This window comes from Triticum urartu, chromosome 2, assembly GCF_003073215.2.
Source record: "Triticum urartu cultivar G1812 chromosome 2, Tu2.1, whole genome shotgun sequence".
Taxonomy (NCBI): domain Eukaryota; kingdom Viridiplantae; phylum Streptophyta; class Magnoliopsida; order Poales; family Poaceae; genus Triticum; species Triticum urartu.
In genome coordinates this window covers 413,513,456-413,536,915 of record NC_053023.1, presented here as the reverse complement: position 1 = coordinate 413,536,915, position 23,460 = coordinate 413,513,456, and the positions used below count along the sequence as shown (strand labels likewise).

The 23,460-nt window shown below is 45.6% G+C and overlaps 1 protein-coding gene across 1 annotated transcript; it reads left to right on the top strand.

Annotated features, from left to right (window-relative positions):
• Nucleotides 1–10,410: 10,410 nt before the first annotated feature.
• On the top strand, nucleotides 10,411–13,294 carry LOC125537602 (60S ribosomal protein L24-like). The gene is made up of 6 exons (XM_048700920.1): nucleotides 10,411–10,554; nucleotides 11,297–11,340; nucleotides 11,448–11,523; nucleotides 11,624–11,725; nucleotides 12,275–12,423; nucleotides 12,956–13,294. Exons 2-6 carry the CDS (start codon nucleotides 11,330–11,332, stop codon nucleotides 13,101–13,103), a joined length of 486 nt encoding a protein of 161 aa, XP_048556877.1. The 5' UTR covers nucleotides 10,411–10,554; nucleotides 11,297–11,329; the 3' UTR covers nucleotides 13,104–13,294.
• The last annotated feature ends 10,166 nt before the right edge of the window (nucleotides 13,295–23,460 follow it).

Here is a 23,460-nt window from a genome sequence, read left to right as displayed (position 1 = left end):
TGCAATCAATATAAGTGATATGATATGGCCATCATCATCTTGTGCCTTTGATCTCCATCTTTAAAGCACCGTCATGATCACCATCGTCACCGGCTTGACACCTTGATCTCCATCGACGCATCGTTGTCGTCTCACCAACTATTGCTTCTACGACTATCGCTACTGCTTAGTGATAAAGTAAAGCAATTACATGGTGATTGCATTTCATACAATAAAACGACAACCATATGGCTCCTGCTAGTTGCCGATAACTGTGTTACAAAACATGATCATCTCATACAATAAAATTTAGCATCATGTCTTGACCATATCACATCACAACATGCCCTGCAAAAACAAGTTAGACGTCCTCTACTTTGTTGTTGCATGTTTTACGTGGCTGCTACGGGCTGAGCAAGAACCGTTCTTACCTACGCATCAAAAACCACAATGCAGTATTGTGATTGCTTTTTGATCTTCAAAAAGAACAATGTTCATTGAATCCGATTCAACTAAAGTTGGAGAAACTGACACCCACCAGCCACCTGTGTGCGGAGCACGTCGGTAGAACCAGTCTCGCATAAGCGTACGGTAATGTCGGTCTGAGCCGCTTCATCCAACAATACCGCTGAACCAAGAATCAACTAGTGACGGTAATCAATATGTATATACCCACGCACACAACTCCTTTGTGTTCTACTCGTGCATATAACATCTACGCATAGACCTGGCTCGGATGCCACTGTTGGGGAACGAAGTAATTTCATAAATTTTCCTACGCACACGCAAGATCTATCAAGGTGATGCATAGCAATGAGAGGGAAGGGTGATGTCCATGTACCCTCGTAGACCGTAAGCGGAAGCGTTATGACAACGCGGTTGATGTAGTCGTACGTCTTCACGATCCGACCGATCCTAGTACCAAAAGTACGGCACCTCCGTGATCTACACACGTTCGGCTCGGTGACGTCCCAGGAACTCTCGATCCAGCTAAGTGTCGAGGGAGAGCTTCGTCAGCACGACGGCGTGATGACGGTGATGATGAAGCTACCGGCACAGGGCTTCGCCTAAGCACTACAGCGATATGACCGAGGTGGATTATGGTGGAGGGGGCACCGCACACGGCTAAGAGATCAATGATCAACTTGTGTGTCTATCGGGTGCCCCCTGCCCCTGTATATAAAGGAGCAAGGGGGAGGCCGGCCGGCCCTTGGGGCGCGCCAGGATAGGAGGAGTCCTCCTCCTAGTAGGAGTAGGACTCCCCTTTTCCTAGTCCTACTAAGAAGGGGAAAGGAAGGAGGAGAGGGAGAAGGAAAGGGGGGCGCTGCCCCCCCCCTTCCATAGTCCAATTCAGACCAGTGGGGGAGGGGCGCGTGGCCTGCCCTGGCCGTTCCTCTCTCTCTCCACTAAGGCCCATGTGGCCCATTAGTTCCCCGGGGGGGTTCCGGTAACCCTCCGGCACTCTGGTTTTCTCCAAAATCACCCGGAACACGTTCAGTGTCCGAATATAGCCATCCAATATATCAATATTTATGTCTCGACCATTTCGAGACTCCTCGTCATGTCCGTGATCATATCCGGGACTCCGAACTACATTTGGCACATCAAAACACATAAACTCATAACACCGATCGTCACCGAACATTAAGCGTGCGAACCCTACGGGTTCGAGAACTATGTAGACATGACTGAGACTCATCTCCGGTCAATAACCAATAGCAGAACCTGGATGCTCATATTGGTTCCTACATATTCTACGAAGATCTTTATCGGTCAAACCGTATAACAATATACGTTTTTCCCTTTGTCATCAGTATGTTACTTGCCCGAGATTCGATCGTCGGTATCTCAATACCTAGTTCAATATCGTTACCGGCAAGTCTCTTTACTCATTCCATAATTCATCATCCTGCAACTAACTCATTAGTCACATTGCTTGCAAGGCTGATAGTGATGTGCATTACCGAGAGGGCCCAGAGATACCTCTCTGATACTCGGAGTGACAAATCCTAATCTCGATCTATGCCAACTCAACAAACACCATCGGAGACACCTGTAGAGCATCTTTATAGTCACCTAGTTACGTTGTGACGTTTGATAGCACACTACGTGTTCCTCCGGTATTCGGAAGTTGCATGATCTCATAGTCATAGAAACATGTATAAGTTATGGAGAAAGCAATAGCAACAAACTAAACGATCATCATGCTAAGCTAACGGATGGGTCAAGTCAATCACATCATTCTCCAATGATGTGATCCCACTAATCAAATGACAACTCATGTCTATGGTCAGGAAACATAACCATCATTGATTCAACGAGCTAGTCAAGTAGAGGCATACTAGTGACACTCTGTTTGTCTATGTATTCACACATGTACTAAGTTTCCGGTTAATACAATTCTAGCATGAATAATAAACATTTATCATGATATAAGGAAATATAAATAACAACTTTATTATTGCCTCTAGGGCATATTTCCTTCAGCATGCTACTTATTTTGCAGTGTGCACCATGCATGCGTATGAATGCAAATCCAAATTAAGTTTTTTTTGGCTAGGAATTAATATTATTTTCATGTGTACTAAAGTATCTGATTGTTCATCATCGTGATGAATTAATTGCATAACCTGGGTCTACAACATCAGAAACTCGTGTAATTCTGCTGATAACATCATGAAATGGTATATGTATTTGATCTGTTATTTCCCTCATTCCTTGGTTGCTGGCTCACAAGGTCAGTTGCTTGACCATTTTCTGACCACAACATTAGACTTGGTGTGTTTTATCTTTCCGACTATATGTGTTAGAACTAAGTCTGTTGGAATTGCAACAGCTGCACCTTCAAGGATCATCTCCAAAAGCATGAGCACACCGAAGAGAGTGCAGACCGCACAAAAAAGAACCTTGCAGTAGCCCAGGCTCTTGTGTCAAAAGTACTCGTAGCGCCAATGTTCCCTAGTTTCAATGGAAATGTCGTTGACCTTCGGCATCGACGACGCCTCCAGCTTATGCTGGCAACCCAGCAGCGAGATTCTGAGCACTTGAAAGCCCTACCTAATCACCGTTGTTGCGGAAGGACGTACCTCGGAACCACTGAATCTCACTTCCAAGGTGAATTCCGAAGATACGGTACTTGGCGTAAACCTCCTGAACAGAGTCGGTAGCGATCATAGAGTGAAGGGCCACTTTCAAGTTCTGCACGTCTGGTTTCAATGATTAGAGTAACACACAGATTCTTGTACATCCTCGTTGCAGATATGATTAACATGAGAGTTAAAATAACTCGAAATCTGAAGAGTAATGGAAGTCGAACCAGCAACTAGCTGCGGCCTGTAGCTTGTTCACCACCATCAGACAATCTGAAGCCAGAATCATCACTCGACGATAGCTGTCTGACAGAGCAAAATGCAGACCTTTGGTCAAATCGCTATTGCTTCAGTCAGTTCTGGGATGGTGACCCCTTGAAGAGTCTGGTAAGAGCAAGCCGGGACATCGCCACCCCAAGCCATCATTTGATCATCGATGAAACACTGCAGCATCAACATTACCATAGTAACCATCTTGGCACTGACGATCATGGCTCACATCTAGAGGTAGACACCAGGGAAATAAGACGTTGTCGGATCATATCAATATGAGCCTCCTGATCTTATGCACAGTCCTGCACGGTACATGACCGCCTTTGCTGTTCCGAGCCTCGTTGTGTGCGTGCCGTGGGAACCAACACGTAACAGAAATAGCAATGGGTGTTTCTTCTTTTTTACTAGAGTTGTTTTGCCAATAACTATATGCTTTGGATTGTGAGGTAATGAATGGTTTCAATTCGCTATATCTTGCGGATACTTTGAGCGCCTCAGTCATTGGTTTGTCGATATATTACTGTTAGGCATGCAAATGTGCTAGATTAAGTAAGGAAAAAAGACAACTTACCTCAAAATCGTATGCTGAAGAATCTGTGTTGCTCCCAAGCAAGGCGTTCTGCAAAAATGCAGCAGTTGTAAGCTTGTCAGACTAGTGATTAGATTTGCAGCACAGATTGAAAGGAATGTTGCTTGAGAACATGGAATAGGTAATTGTAATCTTTCATATATATTCGGAGACCTGACGTCGCGCACATCACCTTTACCTCATGACCTGAGATGCCAATTGTGACATGCCTAAGTGTGAAGGTAACATTTGTCTGCACGTCTGGTTTCAACTGCTACTTTTGCAGATACTGTAGATGGGTTTACTTTATTGTGAATGTCGAGGGCTTAGAGTAACAGAGCAGAATAGCAGATTGGTGTACATTTTCTTACGCCTTTTATTTTACTTTTCCGAAAAGTTAGATTGATCTTTTTGTTGAGTGATGGCAGCCTTGTTGTTGTTGTTACAAAATGTGACAGAATCTGCAATAGCGTGACAGAATCCTGCTGCTAGATGGTGATGTTACGTAATGGCATGAGATTACCGGAAGAGGGGATAAATTTCAAACGGTAAACGAACAGGTGCCAGATTAGAGTATCCAGAATGTTTGTATTATGGTGATGCTTCTTGTCGCTTTATATCATGACTAGAGTTGCTCTGATACTATGTGCTTTTGATTATTATAAGGTAATTAATGAATGGTTCAGCTCACCACATCTTGCGGTTATAATCCCTGGTCCAAGTTCCAGGATACTTTGAGCGCCTCAAAATAGTGGTTGGTCGATATACCGCGGTCATGTTAGGCATACAAATATACCAGATTTTAGCAGGAAAAAAGGTAAATGTGCACTGAACCATTAGTACCTCAGAATATTATGCTTAAAAATCCATGTTAATTCTCCGAAGCAAAACTGAACACTAGTACTATTCTACAAAAATGCAGCAATTGTGTGCATGTCAAACCAGTGGTTTGATTTGATTTGCAGCGAAGATCGAAAGGAATGGTGGAGGAATTGGAATAAGTTTTACCAAAACCTCAAAATAAAGTACTAGTAGCTGTGTATACTAATGTACGACGTTTTTGCAGTTCATTTGGTGTAAGTTTTACCAATAATTAACAGTTTCGGAGAGCTGACATCGCCGGCACAACACCTTTACCTCATGATCCGATGCCCAGTTTGCCAAGTATGAAAGTAACATTTGCCTGAGAGAGCGAGATCTGTGTAGTGTGTTGTCATGCAGTCAGAGTCACGTCACCAACTGGACATCGCTTTCACATCGCACCAATGCGTACTGCTCGGAGAAACGAAAATCAAACACAACAGAACGGGACAGGTGTGGTCGGTGTCCGTCCTAGAATCCCTAGATACATCGTCGATTATACTGTTATGATGGTGAGCTTATCTGATTCTCTAATAATAATAAAATGAAAACTGAATTCTAGAGGAGTAAGAACTAAGAACCAAGTTGGGATAGAGCTGGATCTTATCCAATATGATTGTACGTAGCAAAGGAAATAAATATATGAATGTATTTTTCCATTTTGTTATATATTTAAATGGCATGCAAAGCACATACAATTTACTAGGTACGTCTAATAGCCAGACCTTTTCACTCTTTTCTCATGTGAGAGTTAATATAAAATTTCGCCCTCAAGGGTATTCATTGATTAGATAGACTTGTTACACGTATGATTGTTATGACATAAGCATGATTACACGGAACAGAGAGAAGAGGGCAAGAAGCATGGATTTCCTATTTTCAATCATCGCTTCCTTTTCCGATCTATCAGCCTCTTTATTTCAATATCTAGATATGTGAAGGAATCTGCACTAATGGCATGACAAACTTCTTTGATCAAAGAGATGGTTGCCCTGAGTAGCCATTCAACGGCATATAGGAATCTGTAGCATTGATTGCTTGAAAAACAGCCATATTATCAGACAAACAATAATAGGTTGCAGTTATTAATTTGAGGCAAGCTAATCGAGCATCTTTCCTGTGAGCAATTCAGCCATCATTAGCATCATATGTTCTTGTTACTGTAAAAAGAACAGATGATAATAACAACTAAAAAGAATAGTACATGGGATCCATTGAGAATCAGGTGGTAAAGTCACGCTGCCAATTTATTGGCGGAGCTTTCCCACGCTCGCCAGCGCGTTGGCGAGATTTGGGCGTGCGGCAGGTGTGCTACGCGCGCCAATTTTTTGGCACCAGTCCAAACAACTGCCAAATTCCATGGGTAAGCCAATTTTTTTGGTTTAGTCAGCTTTGGTGGTACCAAAAGCACCCGCAGTCCCAGCTATGTGCAACTCCATGTCGTCACAACAGAATTAACTAAGTATAAAGAGCCATCTAGAGCATAATTTCTAGACATTGCCAAATACTTTCGCTGAGACATAACAGATATAGCAATGCAGGACAAATTGAACAGATACAAAACTCTAGTTCTGAACTACACAGTGTTGCCATCCCCCTGAAGCCTAATCTTGTCCAAATTCACAATGCAAGCCAGAATTCGGCACTATAATAAAGAGTCTTTTAGAGCACCATTTCTAGACATTGCCAAATCTTTTTGCTGAGACATAAACAGATATAGCAATGTAATAGTACAAACTGAACAATAACACTGGTGTTTCATTTTCACTTCACGTTCTAGTCCCGAAGTTCTGAACTACACAATGCTGTCAGTCTCCCTGAAGCTTAAAATCTTGTCCAAATTCACAATGCAGGCTCAGAATTCGGACATATATTGTAAAGTGCAAAGCACAGTCCTAAACATATGAACCAGGCGAGCTTAACTAAGATTGGAAATCTGACCTTGAAGCCCTTGTACACGAGGTCCTTGTGCCAGAGCTGCGCGAAGACCCACCAGACGCTCTCCATGAAGTTGATGTCCATCGTCTTGTAGCCGGCCTTGAAATCAATCCACCTCCCCACGCGCGTGACGACGGCCTCCCACTCGGCGACATACTTGGTGACGATGCCGCGGCAGGCCTCGTTGTACACACCGATGCCCTTGTCGAGCACATCCTGCCGGGTCTTGATCTCGAGGAGCTTGTCGATCTCGTGCTCGACAGGGAGGCCGTGTGTCAGGCTACAAGTCCTCTGCTTTCCCCTGTTCCTGCGTGCCTGAAGTACTGATAGCCGTTGATCCTCCATCGGACGATCCTGAGGCAACCCAGTGTCGCTGTTCACTTTCCGAAAAGTGCTTTTACCTTTCTGTTGTTTCTTTTTCCTTCAGTTAGCGTGTAATGGTTATAAAGCCACCCATTCCCTTCTCTTCTGGACATGTTATTGTAATAGGGTTGATCCCATCAAGCCGCCTGTGGCGTGCAAACTATTTTCCCCTCTTGCTCAAGCAATATAAACCCTAGTTCGTCCTAATTTTCCCCCTGAAATTGTGATAAGTTGGTGTTTAAATTCAGTGAATCACTGTCCGGTTCCTGACACCGTGGCAGTCCCAGCCGAAGCGGCGCGCGACGTGGCGGCCCCGCATCGCCTGGTGCCGGGTGACCACGTCCTTGATGGTGCCCGCGAAGATGTGGCCGTAGTGCGGGAGCCCTGTGGCGAAGGGGGGGCCGTCGTAGAAGACGAACTCCTCGCCGCCCTCCGTGCGACGGAGCTGCTCGTGGAAGGCGTCGAGCTCGGACCAGAGGCGGAGCACGCGCTCCTCCTCCGCCGGGAAGGAGAAGTCCTTCCCCTCGCAGACGTCCTCCATGGCTGATGGATAACCCTCCTTCCTCCTCGTCGGCGGCGGGAACGACGACGATGGCTTAGGGTTTTGTCAGGAGCTTTGAAACTCTGAAGAATTCAACACTTGCGTTTGGTGCCAGGCCCAGCCAGGCCCGGTATGATATTTTTAGCCCGTTTGGTCGCCTGGTGCGTTGCAAAGTTGGCCCGCATGAAATTTTCATTTCTGACTCGGCATCTAGATGAATGTTTTTTTAATACAGTACAAACGCAAGCGTTAAAAAACCGTTTAAATCGACTTTAGCGAGCCAGACTGGATCGAGCCACAATGGAGGGTATATGGTGGACACGGGAGGATGTCAGCTAATGTACACCATGTAGTACTTGATTTCTGTATTAACACCAGTAAGCTTTCTCTCTAATAATTGTTTGGGGAAAACTTCCGATGAAAGCAAGACGAGGGCGCCGCCGTTAGCACCCTTCCCTCGTTGAAATCATGCAAAATATTTTATAGTAAACAAACAGAAAGTTGTCGTGCTAAGGCCCCGTAGGACCAGCACAGTAGAACAGCCACTATCATCGATAAAGAGCAGCGTAGATTGAAAAAATTCAACTGAAAGACATACAAACGTAAATGAACTACGACCAGATCCAAGAAAATCCATCAAAAATAGATCCATCAGAGACATACCTCTACACGCCCACCGACGATTCTAGACACACCATCGAAACAAGGCTAGGCAGAGAAAACCTTATTCCATCTTTAGGGAGCCGTCGTCATCTCGTCTTTCTAAGCAAGACACAAGTCTTAACAAAATTCGAAGGAACATATAAAAACAAAGCCCTCCCGTCGGCAAGGGCTGGGATCCTCCGCGCAGCCATGGTCCTAAGGCGACCCGAGACGAGATGGACTGACGATGGCGTAGGTGGGAGACAAAAGAATCCTGTATTTTTTCTTAGGCCTCATTCGGTTTGGAGGATTTTCGTAGGAAAAACATAGGAATAAGGATTCCAGAGGAAAATTTTTTATGTATGCATTCGGTTTGTAGGAAATGCGTGCAGGAATTTCGTAGGAATACTACTCATTTCCCGTGTTTTTGGAGGAAACTACACATCCACTCAAAACTCATTTTACGTGTAGAAACGAGGCAAGTCAATTCCTTAGGATGGCAAGTGCCATCCTATCATATTCCTATACTACTCCTAATTCCTACGTTTTGACTTCCTTCAAACCGAATGAGCCCTTAGGGGAGAAGGCGGCTACGTACTAGGTGGAACTGACATAAAGTAATGCTTTAACTTTCTCTCTAATCCATTTTTCTTTGTTTCTTCTAATCTACATAACAATGTTTCGATTTGAGATAAACTCTACATAAAAAAGACGCACATCAATGTGATAGTTTCAGTTTTACGATCAGTTCGTAGTTTCGTCAAATGTAAATGTTCAATTTCCAACTCATGTTTGAAGCTATTTTGAATGAATTTTGTCAAATTCGTCGCGCACGGTGGATCATTGGGAATTTCTTTGACCAATAGCTTCATCTTATAATTTCACACGACTTACATGTTGCACATTTTCTACTTTGACTTCTTTCTCGTGAAAAATATACACGCATGTGTGATATGTGTTAATAACGTTCTTTAATCTCAGTCTCCTCTTTCGTGTATTGCTACACCGGTGTCACCACAGGCGTCGCTCCTCTCGGTCTCTTCTCCCGCGTGTTTTTGCACTAGTGCCATTACCGATGTCGTTTCTCTCAACCTCCTTTCTTATGCCCTACTACACTCATGTGATCGCCGTTCCTCTCTACATTATCTCCCATATCCTATTACACTGAAACCATCATCGGCGTCATTCCTCTCGGCTGCCTCGCCCGCATCCTACTACACTGGTGCCGTCGCCATTGTCATCATCTCCTGCATGTTGTTGCACTAGTGTCACCTCTTCTCCCATGTTCTACTACACTCGTGCGGTCGCCGTTCCTTTTGGTCTCCTCTCCCATGTCCTGCTACACTGAAGCCATCGTCAACGCCGTTCCTCTCAACCTCCTCGCTCGCGCCCTACTACACTGGTGTCGTCGCCATCATCGTTCTTTTCGGCCTCCTCCTCCACATCCTACTACACTGACGCCACCATAGCGCACACACTACATTTTTTCTCCATCATCCTCCGCTTCAACTCCCTACTGTTCATTACTCCACATGGACATTCTCTGCGGCGACGACGCTGGCAACTAGTTCACTGCGCCGTCGATGGGATCGCTCGCCCGACCGCAACTTTGCGGTCTTCGTGTCAGACGCGGCGCCGCGACCACCGCCTACCGCTGTAGCCAAGGCACTCTAACGTGACATTTGTGTTATGTGTAACTGTTAACTTTTGATCATGTCTAGTGTATGCAACCAAACAACATGCACCAGTATGAACATATTCAATGTGATCAACAAAACACAATGCGTATTGCTACGATGCAGTGAAATGGGATGCAGACAACCAATCAACATACAGATGATGCTTTTTTTCTTGTATATGTTCAACCAGGCCCAACTAAAACAAGTATGCAAAGTGGCAAAAACGATGTAGGTAACCAAACACACCTGTACTGTAGCTATAGTAATTTTTTTTAGAAATTCTTTACCTTTTTTTAAGGCAAGGAGAAATACTTTATCAGCAGTTTTTTTAGGCGAGCTTTACCTGCAGCTTTTTTTTATAGTTTTTGCCGTTTCGTGGACGGAGGCCCAGTAGCTCTGACATCAAACTGGCCTGGCCCAACTGCAAGGTAGGTCTCCACCAATCGGCCCATACGGGCTTGGACAGCCTGGATCCTCTCCAAGGACCGTATAAAACAACAGGGCTGGTGCCCGGCGAAAACCCTAGCAGAGGAGGCGGCGGAGGCAGAGCAGGAGAGCGGCAGCTCGCGCGCGCGCGCCCCCATTGCCGCCGCAGCAGGAGCCCGCCGATTCCAATCCAAGGTGAGAGAGCTCTTTTCCCCAGTCGACTCACCAAGGCGCCTCTCGATTTGTTGCTAGATTGCGTCATATGCGCGCATTACATGCGTTGTTGGTTGGTTCATGCCGTTGTATAAGAACTACTTGAGAGTTGAGATCCTGTAGTAGTAGTTTGCGTATCATTTGGTCATGTTAAAGATCAGTTCTAGCTGCCAGCGATTAGCCCCAACATTTTTGCGTGTGGAGAAATGTCGAACCGGTGGTTTGTGCCTTAGAAATCTCAACTGTGTAAATCACTTGTTCATGAGAGTTTTTCAATGTACCCTGCTCTGTATATAAGTTCTGTTGTTTAAAATTCATAATGATGCACTGTAGTTCAGTTTGTTTTGTTACTCTCTTTGATATGCTGTAATATGTAACGAGGCAGCGAGGTTTCGTCTTTGAAGCTTACGGAGGAATAAATAAGTATCATAAAATTTAAAATGCACCTAAGCGCCTTACCTTGCAACGGTGGACGCTAATTTATAGGCGTTAATCAAGCAATGGGGCCCTTTGTGCGGGAACAAAACAAGCCAAGCGCTCGGCGCACGCTTTTGCATCGATGCTATGGTCGACACCAAGATTTAACATCACAACCGCTAAACGGGCTGGAAATCAATCCTAGCGCCTGCCTCTAGTGCCTGGCGTTGTAGATGCCCTTAGGGGCCGATGCTTTCTTGTATTGAATGATATTGTGGGTGCTGATGTCCTTGCATTTAATTTGTAGGAGGAGCTTTGAAGGTTTGTCAGGGCGGAGAAGATGGTTCTCAAGTATGCTACTCTTTGATTTTGTGTGGCGATGTCAAGTTGGGCGATGTTAAAGATTTGTAAAACTGCTTGCTACAATCTTACTTATTCCTGCTACTGTGTTCATACAGGACAGAGCTCTGCCGTTTCAGCGGTGCCAAGATATACCCAGGGAAGGGTATCAGATTCATCCGCTCAGACTCTCAAGTAAGCTTGTGCGCCCCTGTTGTTATTGTGCATGGAATGAAAACCAAGTGGAAATTCGCTGACATTGTGCTGTACGTTCTTCGCACGTGCCCAAAATCAGGTCTTCCTTTTCTCCAACTCAAAGTGCAAGAGCTACTTCCACAACCGTCTCAAGCCAGCTAAACTCGCATGGACGGCCATGTACAGGAAGCAGCACAAGAAGGTACATATTGATAAGCCAATTCCCTTGAAAGATATACTCCATATACTAGTTCAGCATATGTTTCATAATCTTAATACTATGTCCTATTAGAGTGATCTTATTAGGCAGTATAAGTGCAATGACCTGGTAGTTAATTGGCCTGCTTAAATATTTGCCTTGATTGATAGTTTCTTTTCCGGTAGCTAGTGGCGGTAAAAGAAAGTGACATATCTAATCAGGCTCAGGGACTAAGAATAATTTGGTTACAACATTGTCAGTTAGTCGGCTCTGCTGACCTGCTTAAATATTTGCCTTGATTGATAGTTTCTTTTCCGGTAGCTAGTGGCGGTAAAAGAAAGTGACATATCTAATCAGGCTCCGGGACTAAGAATAATTTGGTTACCACATTGTCAGTTAGTCGGCTCTCTGCTGACAGCACAAATGATATATATTGCTTAATCATGTGTAGTTTTCATTCCTTTTGCTCTGTTGCAAGTGGATGTCTGCGCAGTTCTCATCTCTGCTTACTTGTGTTTTAACGGGCTTATAATTTTTTGTGGTGTGTTGCAGGATATTCATGCTGAGGCTGCAAAGAAGAGGCGCCGCACCACCAAGAGGCCATATTCCAGGTCAATTGTAGGTGCTTCCCTTGAAGTTATCCAGAAGAAGAGAGCTGAGAAGCCGGAGGTCCGTGATGCAGCCAGGGAAGCAGCACTGCGGTAATACTTTCTCCATGGCTTTTTGACTCCTAGATATTGTGATTTGTTATAACAAGAAACTTGGTATGAACAAACATGTTTTTATGTTGCATGTTACACTCACACTGGGATAGCTATATATATTCTGGCTCAGTTAGTATTGAACTATGTGGTGACTTAATGCCTGACTTCTAATGGCTCATGCAGCATTTGAAAGAAATACCTAGTTATGTACTCCCTCTGTCTGAAAAAGCTTGTCCCTCAAATGGATGTATCCAGCACTAACTTGGTGCTAGATACATCCATTTGAGGGACAAGCTTTTTCGGACGGAGGGGGTATGCATTAGAGAAGGTTTGCTCTAATTCGAGTTTTGAGAGGCTAGTTTTTTTAGATCACACCTGTCAACTGAACATCATCCGCGTAATATGCACCTGCGTGTTTCTGTTCATGTTTAATAAGCGTACAACATCTGGGCAGTCTTGGTACCTAGTTTTTCTATCCAATGTAATATATCTATATAAGGTACTTACAGAGGTAACTGCTCTATAACAGTGAGATCAAGGAGCGGATTAAGAAGACCAAGGATGAGAAGCGAGCAAAGAAGGTGGAGGTGACAAAATCCCAGAAGACCACCGGCAGAGGCAACGCCCCCAAACCTGGAAAGGCCCCCAAGCTTGGCGGTGGTGGCGGGAAGCGCTAGATGGAGTCCCTGACGATCAATGTGAAATTTTGAACCAGTTGCATGATGTCTTACCCCGTATCTTTTAGGAAGTTTTTTGCTCAAACCAGCTGTTGCTGTCGGTATGCAGCATCTGGGTGCACAAACCAGTGGTGGATCAGTGTGAAAGATTGTTTTATGTTTCTCATCAATGTGAGATTGTTCTATGCTTATCTGGTTGTTGTTTCAGCTTTTGTCTAGTTGGTGTTTTTTCCGCACCACATTGTGCATGTTTGTCTGTCGTCCCCGTAGAACCTTTCTCATGCCCTTGTAACTGGGTGTTAATCGATATGGCGCACGGCCGTCATAACGCGACCTTGAGCTGGTTATTAATTCAACGGCCGTGGCCGCCGATCGTGCCTTTTAGATTGGATGATTAAGTGAAAGTTTGACCCCGTGGATTTTGCTTTCAAGATATTGAAAAAATCCATCGGCAATCACAACTCTAATAATTAACTGCAACTTTACTAATTTCAAGATGGTTGAACACATCATGCTCTTTTATTGGATTCTCTAGGGTTGATTGTATTTCTTTTATCAACAAAAAGAAGATAGTTACAATTATTAAAAATCAATACATTTCAGTGACTTCAAGCAATGTATGTCTCTTTGTATATACGTATATAAGATTAGAAATATGGAAATAATATCCACAAAAGATATATGAAAATAATGTAATACAGATGTCTATATACACATATAGAAATGTATCAGTGTCTAAATTATCATGTGTTATGCAGCGAAGAGGTAGGATGCCCTCGCATTTAGGAGGGCCACTGTGCTAACTTTATAGATAAAACATCCTGATCTTTTTATTAATAATAAATAAGAACTCTAATTACGGAAGTGGTAAAGGGCCGGTGGAAAATGTCAAAATAGTAAGGACGCTATGAAGAGGAGCGTCCAGGCTAAGTGTGTCCCTTTATAGACGCTCTTATACACGACATCTAGCTATGTGGTTTCACTTATTAGGCTCAACTGAGTCTTTTTTTCTCTTCTCTGATATACGTAACAGTTTCTGATATGCAAACCCTAATACGCATGCAGCCGTCGCTCTTGATCTCGCGGTCTCGTAAGCAAGCTCTAGCGGCCAACATCAACAATCATTATGGGAGTCGTGTTGTCTCACCGGCCGCTCATCATTAGGAATTTAGGATCGTCCACTTGACCTGTAGTTGGCGCATGTGAGTTGTACGCCATATTGCATCTCCTCTATCAAGTTTTTTTGTATAATTCGTTCCATGGTTGCAAGTGTACTGCGTACAATGTATAGATGATTGGATTTTTATTCCTGGTAATATAATTGGTAATTGTCTAGTTTATGAGAACTGATAGGTCGTGAAAAATGCAACCTTGAGTCGATAGTAAATCAATTTAATATTTTAATCTTTACTTTCTACATGTTCATGTCTGCAGGTGAATCCGAGAACATCTTAATTGTTCTAACGTATGTTGATGGTGAAGTGCAACATGGATCCATGGATGTGGAGTATAATGTTCCTCCCAAAGTCACATTTCCAGCATATGAGGAAACAACTTTTCAAGATATCAAGAATCTATGTCAAGGACTTAGACATGGAAATAGCAGTGATAGAAACAACATGAATATCCAGGTCCCGAGCAACATGGAACATGATTTTCAATTAATTTCAGTATATGAGGAAAGAGGATGGAACATGATTTTTAAGAAGACTAGGTCCCGAGCAACATGGAAAGCGATAGAGTTATATGTTAAGTTCACACCAAATCGAGGTACGTTGAGCCAACTCAACGGTGGAAGCAACATACCTAGAATTGAAAGGGAAGAAAAAAGGTATACGGAAGTGCAATGTGTTCATCATTGCAACAAACCCCGTCTGGTGCATCTCTGGATTATAGTACATGTGCTCGTGATTTTGACATGTCACATGTTCCATCTTGTAGTCATGGTAATGCAAGAAATGATTTTCCAACAAGTACTGCCTATAGCCCTTATGATCAGGATGATACAGACCCAAATGATGCTTTGATTGGACATGATGATGATGACGATGAGCATGATTTCGATGACGCACCTAGCCAATGTTTAGATGATTATCCAGAACCAATGGCCGTGCACCACAACTGGAGTTGAGTATAAAGAAATGTGCGGGCATTGTCATATAATAAGTTCTTTTTGCAACCAAATACTCGGGCCTCATCAAGACAAGGGAACACGGATGTACATGGATGAGATGTAAGGAAGGCGAATGGGGCAACAGGCCCGACGCTCCACAACTGACAATAATCAAACGGGTATATAGCTATTGCCGTACTAGTAATTTATATGTAAAATAGCAAAAGCTTGGGAAAATGGGAGCATCATATAATTTTCTTTTCATGTCTTCGCTTTAGGCTCATCGTCTGGCGAAGGAAAAATGAAATATAATCGAGGAAACACGTCGAGTTAAGGGAAAAACACATCATTGACAAGAAAGTTGGATATGTAACGCCCTCGATGCGGCTATATCTCCACGTGTCGAAGCACGACTTAGAGGCATAACCGCATTGAAAGCAATGTCGCAAGTGAGGTAATCTTCACACAACCATGAATAAAGCATTACATCATCCAGATACACACAAGGTCCGACTACGGAACCAAAATAAAAGAAGACTACCCCAAATGCTACACAGATCCCCGATCGTCCCAACTGGGCTCCACTACTGATCAACTAGAACGAAACAACACAAAGGACAAGATCTTCATCGAGCTCCTCCTTGAGCTTGGTTGCGTCACCTGCACGATTCAACGGCACCTGCAAGCTGGTTTTGGAAGTATCTGTGAGTCACGGGGACTCAGCAATCTCACACCCTCGCGATCAAGACTATTTAAGCTTAAAGGGTAAGGTAAAGGATATGAGGTGGAGCTGCAGCAAGCTGAAAGGATCGATATGGTTGACTAGAGGGGGGGGTGAATAGGCAACTAACAATTTTTAGCTTTTCTTTAACAATTTAAACTTTGCATCAAAGTAGGTTGTCTAGATATGCAACTAGGTGAGCAACCTATATGATGCAACAAGGATAGGAACACAAGCAAGCAAGTGATATGATACAAATAAGCTTGCACAAGTAAAGGCACGAGATAACCAAGAGTGGAGACGGTGGAGACGAGGATGTGTTGCCGAAGTTCCTTCCCTTTGAGAGGAAGTACGTCTCCGTTGGAGCGGTGTGGAGGCACAATGCTCCCCAAGAAGCCACTAGGGCCACCGTATTCTCCTCACGCCCTCACACAATGCGAGATGCCGTGATTCCACTATTGGTGCCCTTGAAGGCGGCGACCGAACCTTTACAAACAAGGTTGGGGCTCTCTCCACAACTTAATTGGAGGCTCCCAACGAAACCACGAAGCTTCACCACAATGGAATATGGCTCCGAGGTGACCTCAACCGTCTAGGGTGCTCAAACACCCAAGAGTAACAAAATCCACACAAGAAAGTATGGGGGAAGCAAATATCCTTTGGTGGAAGTGTAGATCTAGGTCTCCTCCTTCAATCCCTAGCAAATCAACAAGTTTGAGTGGCTAGAGAGAGAGATCGGGCAAGAGAGCTTGAAGTGCATTAATGGTGGAGTGAGAGAGGTCAAAGGTGAGAGTGGTAGGTGGGAGAAGCACTCTTATACAACCCTAAAAATCCAGCCGTTGCTGCGTTTTCAGCCCCGCAGCGGTACAACCGGTCCTTGTCCCGGTACAACCGGGACTCACGGTGTAGCTGCAGAACCCTACCAGGCGTACAACCGGGCCACTGGGCGGTAGTACCGGTTAAGAAAAATGACCGGACCAACCGCCCAGCCACCGCACAACTACCGCCTCAGAACAGAGACGAGACCGGTACTTGAGCGGTGCAAGACCGGAACAACCGCATGGCCTTGAGCTCTTGGACGGCGAAGTTCTGAGCGGAAGAACCGCTCAGACCACCGGTGGTACCGGTCAACGAGGATCGACCGGATCAACCGGGCCACCACCGCCCGAGAACCGCATCAAAACAGAACTTGAGCGGTACTTGAGCGGTGCATGGCCGGAACCACCGCCCTAGCCTTTGTTGAGCAAGGTGGCGGTACCACCGCCCGGAGGCAGCGGTACAACCGCTCGGTAAAGCTGGAGAGCGACAAGGTCCAGCGGTACAACCGCTCCAGGGGGCGGTACAACCGCTGGGAAGAGCAGAAAACAGAAGGAAAGATAGGGGGAACACTCTCTCTCACAACTGAGGAAGACAAATGAGGGGTGAGGAAAGTGTACGTGAAAAGATTCCCCCAGAGCTTCCTAATGAGGATTCCCTCTTGATAGTACGGGTACTCTACGACCAAAGAAAATAAAAGCGTAGAGGACACGTCTTCGATCTTTTCCTACGAGAGGCAATAGCAATCCGATGTAAGCCTAAGCATCGAGAACCTGAAACATATAGCACACGATTAGACCAACAAAGGGTTGTCATCATCATCCAAAACATAAAGTAGGGAAATGCCCTTTCAATCTCCCCCTTTTTGGTGGATGATGACAACAACACGATTTGCAAGAGATAAGTCAATGAAATCTAGACGGAACTCCCCCTGAATATGTGCCCCAATAGGAACTAGCTGTTAGAAAGCATGGGCACACTTTCAAGACTAGACTCCCCCTAGATTTTATAGACTCACCACTCTGAGCATAAAAAGAGACAATATAATACTTAGAGTGCAATAATAACGATAATGACCGATGAACGGAAAGGTAACAGGAGTAACAAGTCTCACACACAGCAAGGAACGAAACAAGTCCACGAACAAAGACCAACACGAGAAAACGAGAAAAAGAAAAACCCATGCAAATCCCCGAGACCTATAGAACCCTCTCCCCCTTTGGCATCAAGACACCAAAAAGGAAAAGAGCGAAGCTAGCGTCCCAAAGCTCAGGCGTCCTCCTCTGACTCCTCGGTCGCATCTGGATCCTCATCATCAGAGTCGTCATCGTCGTCGTGATCGGATTCTTCCATGGCATTGTCAGCTGCTGCAAACGAGGAGGATGGCTGGGGAGGGGCTTCATCATCAGTCCAGGTGCTATGGGTAGAGATCCAACGCTCCTCTGGGGTGATGCTCTTCTCAGAGCCACTCTGAACCGGCATGTTGAGGTGCTTCATCATTGCAATTTGGCGACGTCGTGCAAGCTTCTCATTGACATGTGCCTCATACATCCTTTCTGGATGTCAGCCTGGAGACAAAAGGTCTTCTTCACCTTGGCAGTGAGTTTGGCCACCCACGAAGGCTTGGCCCCTGGCTCCAGCTCAAAGTCCTCATCGTCAGAAGTAGCATAGACATCCTCAGGAGCATGTTCAGGGAAGCGAGGCTCGGCATGCTTCTTCTTCTTAAGGAGCTTGACCTCATGAACAGTGAGGTTGTCTGGAGAAGTGAGGAGCTCTCCAGGACGACGAACAGCCCACACAGAGTTCAGAAAGCACATGACAAACGGAGCGTAGATTGGGACTTTACGGTAGATGACCATGTTGTACATCTCATGCCACAGCCAATTTGACACATCAAACGTTGCCCCTGTCCCCACCATGGTCTTCATAGCAACCATCAAATCAACCAGATAACCATGAATCTCATCTTGATTGCCCACCTTGGGCAAGAGCACATTGCGGAACACTCGGTGCATGATGTCATAGACCTTCTCCAAATCCTTGGATTCTCCAATAATCCCACGGCCCCGAATGTACAGAGGGGCAAGCTTCTCCTTAAGCATGGACTCAGGAAAGTCATGAGGACGAATGCCACCCCTTCCTTCCAGACCGGTATCCTCGTACCCAATAGCATTGCAGAATGCCCTCCAGGGAACTTGAAACAATTCATCACGACACATGAAGGTGAGAGTGCGCGTCATCTTCCCCAAAATGAACCGTGGCATAGAACTGATGGATGAGTTGAACATCAAAGTCACAGTTGACTGACATGAGCTTGACAAGATCAAACTCCTCGCAGAGAGCCAGCGCCTCACCAAAATACTCCATGTTGTTCCTCCAATGGTCAAGATCAATTGTCCACTGCTTGGCATATCTGTTCTTGTTGTGCTCAAAGAGTTCATGAACAATCCGCACTTGCATCTCATTCCGGAACTGAACGGTGGTCCAACGGAGGAGCAATGGGAACCTCATACGGATTCTTTGATCGGAAGGCTTCCCAATCCTTGGCTTTCCAACGATGCAACGGCTAACCACACGTTGCTTAGCAGCTGCAGACTTTTCACGGCGAGTGGGCTTGGTGGGAATCACAACTTCTTCTTCATCATCAGACACAACCGGGCGCAAGGTCCTTCGTGCCCTCTTCTTGGTCTTGCGAGGAGCAGAGCGAGAACTAGAGCCACCTGAACACCACACACGAAAAGAGCACACAAAAAACCCAACAAGGATGAGAGGATTGCACACCCACTAGCAGAAAAGGAACAAGTTGCCAACAGAGAAGATAGAACAGTGCTGGGTGGTTGATATACTCCGGTTGTACCGGATCCTCCGCCGGTAGTACCGCTCCAGCGGTTGTACCGCCCGTAGGGGCGGTAGAACCGCTGACAGTGGCACTACCAGGGGAGATAGATCTAACCGAGGCATACTAATCACACAAGTAATATTCCGAATTCTAAGTGCTGCAAACAAGACAGGAGGCAAACAAAGATCTCTTCTACTCCATAGATCAAACACTAATCGGGAAAGTTAAGTAATGCCCTAGACAAAGGAAGAACCCTAGAAAGATCTAGGAGCAAAGAACACGAGGCATTACCACCATCCATGGGAAGAGATCGGGAGGCTTCCACGGAGAGCCCAAGGATCCGAAGCGAGACGCACTCCGGGGCAGGGGCAAAGAGGGCCGGCGGCTAGGGCACAGAGAAGAGGAACGAGGGCGAAGGGAAAAAGAAAACCCTTCAGCCCCGTCGAGTATATATAGGCCCGTAGACACGCCCCGGTAGAACCGCTCCGGGAGCGGTTGTACCGCTCGTCTGGTACAGACCGGTGGTTGGAGGCAATACTTCCGGTGCTTGGAAGGCAGCGGTAGTACCGCCCGGCCCACCGGTAGTACCGGACGTAGGTTACCATGGGTTTGAGCGGTGGAACCGCCCAAGCACCGAAGGAGACCCATTGGGACGGCACAACCAGGTACCAGCGGTAGAACCGCCCGTGATCCCGGTTGTACCGCCCGACCACCTATGCCCAAGCCAAGATCAAATGAGTGCAATCCGAAGGAGGGAGAAAGAGCACGAAACAGGAGAGAAACAACACCCTAGGAGAACCCAACGCAAAGAGCAAAGAAAGAACGAGAGAAAACAACACGAGAACAAAAAGCTAACTCCAACCTCCCCAAGAGAGGACGGTGGCCGGAGCCACCTATGTTTGAGTCAATTGGTATGGCACCGCGAAGAATTATCCTTGGGTCCATGACCAAAACTCGTCTTTGAAGCACAAGTACCATCAAACATGGCTAATGTGAAAGACTTGATCAATTTATGCATAATGGGGGGAGGGAGAGTTCATTGAGAGAACAACACTCCCCCTATGTCCATGCCTACATCTAAACAAGACAACACGTTGAGTATGGTGGGGTGTGCAAGGGTTCAAGCAACATTGCTCGAATCAATGATATTTAGCTCATGCCTTAACTCGCGAAATCTTGCTTCATCCAAGGGCTTCGTGAAGATATCTGCAAGGTTATCATGAGTGTTGACATAGTTGAGCTCGATCTCTCCTCGCCTAATGTGATCCCGGATGAAGTGATACCGGATCTCAATATGCTTCGTCTTGAAGTGTTGCACCGGGTTGAGAGAGATCTTGATGGCACTTTCATTGTCACACCAAAGAGGCACTTTGTCACAAATGACACCGTAATCCTTTAAAGTTTGCCTCATCCATAAGAGTTGTGCACAACAACTACCGGCCGCCACATACTCCGCTTCGGTGGACGAGAGAGACACACAACTTTGCTTTTTGGAAGACCAACTTACCAAAGAGCAACCAAGGAATTGGCACCCTCCGGAAGTGGACTTCCTATCCACTTTGTCTCCCGCCCAATCGGAATCCGAATACCCTACAAGCTTGAAGTTTGCTCCTCTTGGGTACCATAAGCCAAAGTTTGGGGTATGAGCCAAATATCGAAAGATTCGTTTGACCGCCACATAGTGACTTTCCTTAGGTGCGGCTTGAAACCGTGCACAAATTCCCACACTCAACATGATATCCGGTCTAGATGCACAAAGGTAAAGCAAGGAGCCTATCATGGAGCGATATACCTTTTGATCCACCGCTTTACCATTGGGATCTATGTCAAGTTGGCACTTGGTGGGCATTGGAGTGGAAGCCGGCTTGACATCACTTAGCTTGAATCTCTTGAGCATGTCTTGAGTATATTTGGCTTGGTTGATGAAGGTTCCTTCTCTTCTTTGCTTCACTTCGAACCCTAGAAAGAACTTCAACTCTCCCATGGAAGACATCTCGAACTTTGAGGTCATGAGAGCGGCAAATTCCTCATTGAAAGCTTTGTTAGGGGAACCAAAGATAATATCATCAACATATAATTGGCACACAAACAACTCCCCTTTGACCTTCTTAGTAAAAAGAGTGGGGTCGATTAGCCCAACTTCAAAACCACGGTCTTGTAACAACTCGGTAAGGTGGTCATACCACGCACGTGGGGCTTGTTTAAGGCCATAGAGTGCCTTATCGAGTTGATACACATGATCGGGAAAGTAGGGATCCTCGAACCCGGGGGGTTGCTTGACATAAACCAATTCATTAATGGGACCATTAAGAAAAGCACTCTTCACATCCATTTGTTGTAACTTAAAGTTATGATGAGAAGCATATGCAATCAACATGCGAATGGATTCAAGACGAGCAACGGGAGCAAAGGTTTCACCGTAGTCGATACCCTCGACTTGGGAGTAGCCTTGTGCTACCAAACGAGCCTTGTTGCGAATGATAATCCCATGGGCATCTTGCTTGTTCTTAAATATCCACTTGGTTCCAATGACATTGTGGTTCCCCGTCGGTCTTGGCACCAATCTCCACACTTTGTTGCGCTCGAAGTTGTTGAGTTCTTCATGCATGGCATTGAGCCAATCCGGATCTTCTAGCGCCTCATAGACCTTGTGGGGTTCCACACAAGAGACAAACGCGTGATGCTCACAATAATTTGCTAATTGTCTACGAGTGCTTACCCCCTTTCTTAAGCTTCCAAGCACATTCGTCATGAGATGATCCTTGGTGGAGAGCTTGGAAGCAACCTTGGCGGCACGACGCTCTAATTCCTCCTCGGGGGTGAGACGAGGAGTGGTCACTTGATCATCTTGAGCGTCGTCTTGGGCTTGTTCTTGTTCTTGAACTTGCTCGGAGGAGAGAACTTGACCTTGGGCATCACTTGATGTGTCAACACCGTCTTGAGCGTGATCTTGCCCTTGGTCATGTTCTTGAGGATGAGGGCCTTCATGTTGTTCTTCGGAAGCGTGTGGGCCTTGGGTTGGTGATGGCTCCACTTGAGTGGAGCTCTTGTCCTTCTCCTTCGGCCACAAGGGGTTCCTCAATGGGTAGGATAAAGCCAACACCCATTCTTCTTATGGCTTGGGAGGAATTTCATCACCTACATCACAAGTGCCACTTTGCTCCACTTGGGAGCCGTTATTCTCATCAAACTCCACGTTACACGTCTCCTCAATAAGTCCCGTGGATTTATTGAGGACACGGTAAGCATGAGAGTTTGTAGCATAACCAACAAATATGCCCTCATAAGCTCTAGCCTCAAATTTAGACAACCGAACACCTTTCTTGAGAATGAAACACTTACACCCGAACACCCGGAAGTACTTGAGGTTGGGCTTGTTACCGGTGAGTATCTCATATGGAGTCTTGTTCAAGCCCTTGCGGAGGTAGAGCCGATTGGATGCATGACACGCGGTGTTGATGGCTTCGGCCCAAAAGTTGTACGGAGACTTGAACTCCGCCATCATGGTCCTTGCCGCATCCATCAACGTCCGGTTCTTCCTCTCCGCAACACCGTTTTGTTGAGGGGTGTAAGGTGCGGAATATTGATGCTTGATCCCCTCATCACTAAGAAACTCATCCAAGGTGTAGTTCTTGAACTCGGTGCCGTTGTCACTTCTTATTGTCAAGATCTTTGCATTGTGTTGACGTTGTGCTTCATTTGCAAAGTCAATGACGGTTTGTTGGGTCTCGCTCTTCCTCTTGAAGAAATACACCCAAGTGTATCTTGAGTAGTCATCCACAATCACCAAGCAATACTTCCTACCCCCAAGACTATCGAAGGATGGAGGCCCAAAAGAGATCCATGTGAAGGAGCTCCAAAGGCCTCT

Coding starts and splice junctions, on each gene's coding strand:
- LOC125537602 (XM_048700920.1), top strand. Junction 11,726..12,274: donor ACAGGAAGCAGCACAAGAAG/GTACATATTGAT, acceptor GGTGTGTTGCAG/GATATTCATGCTGAGGCTGC. Junction 12,424..12,955: donor GCCAGGGAAGCAGCACTGCG/GTAATACTTTCT, acceptor GCTCTATAACAG/TGAGATCAAGGAGCGGATTA.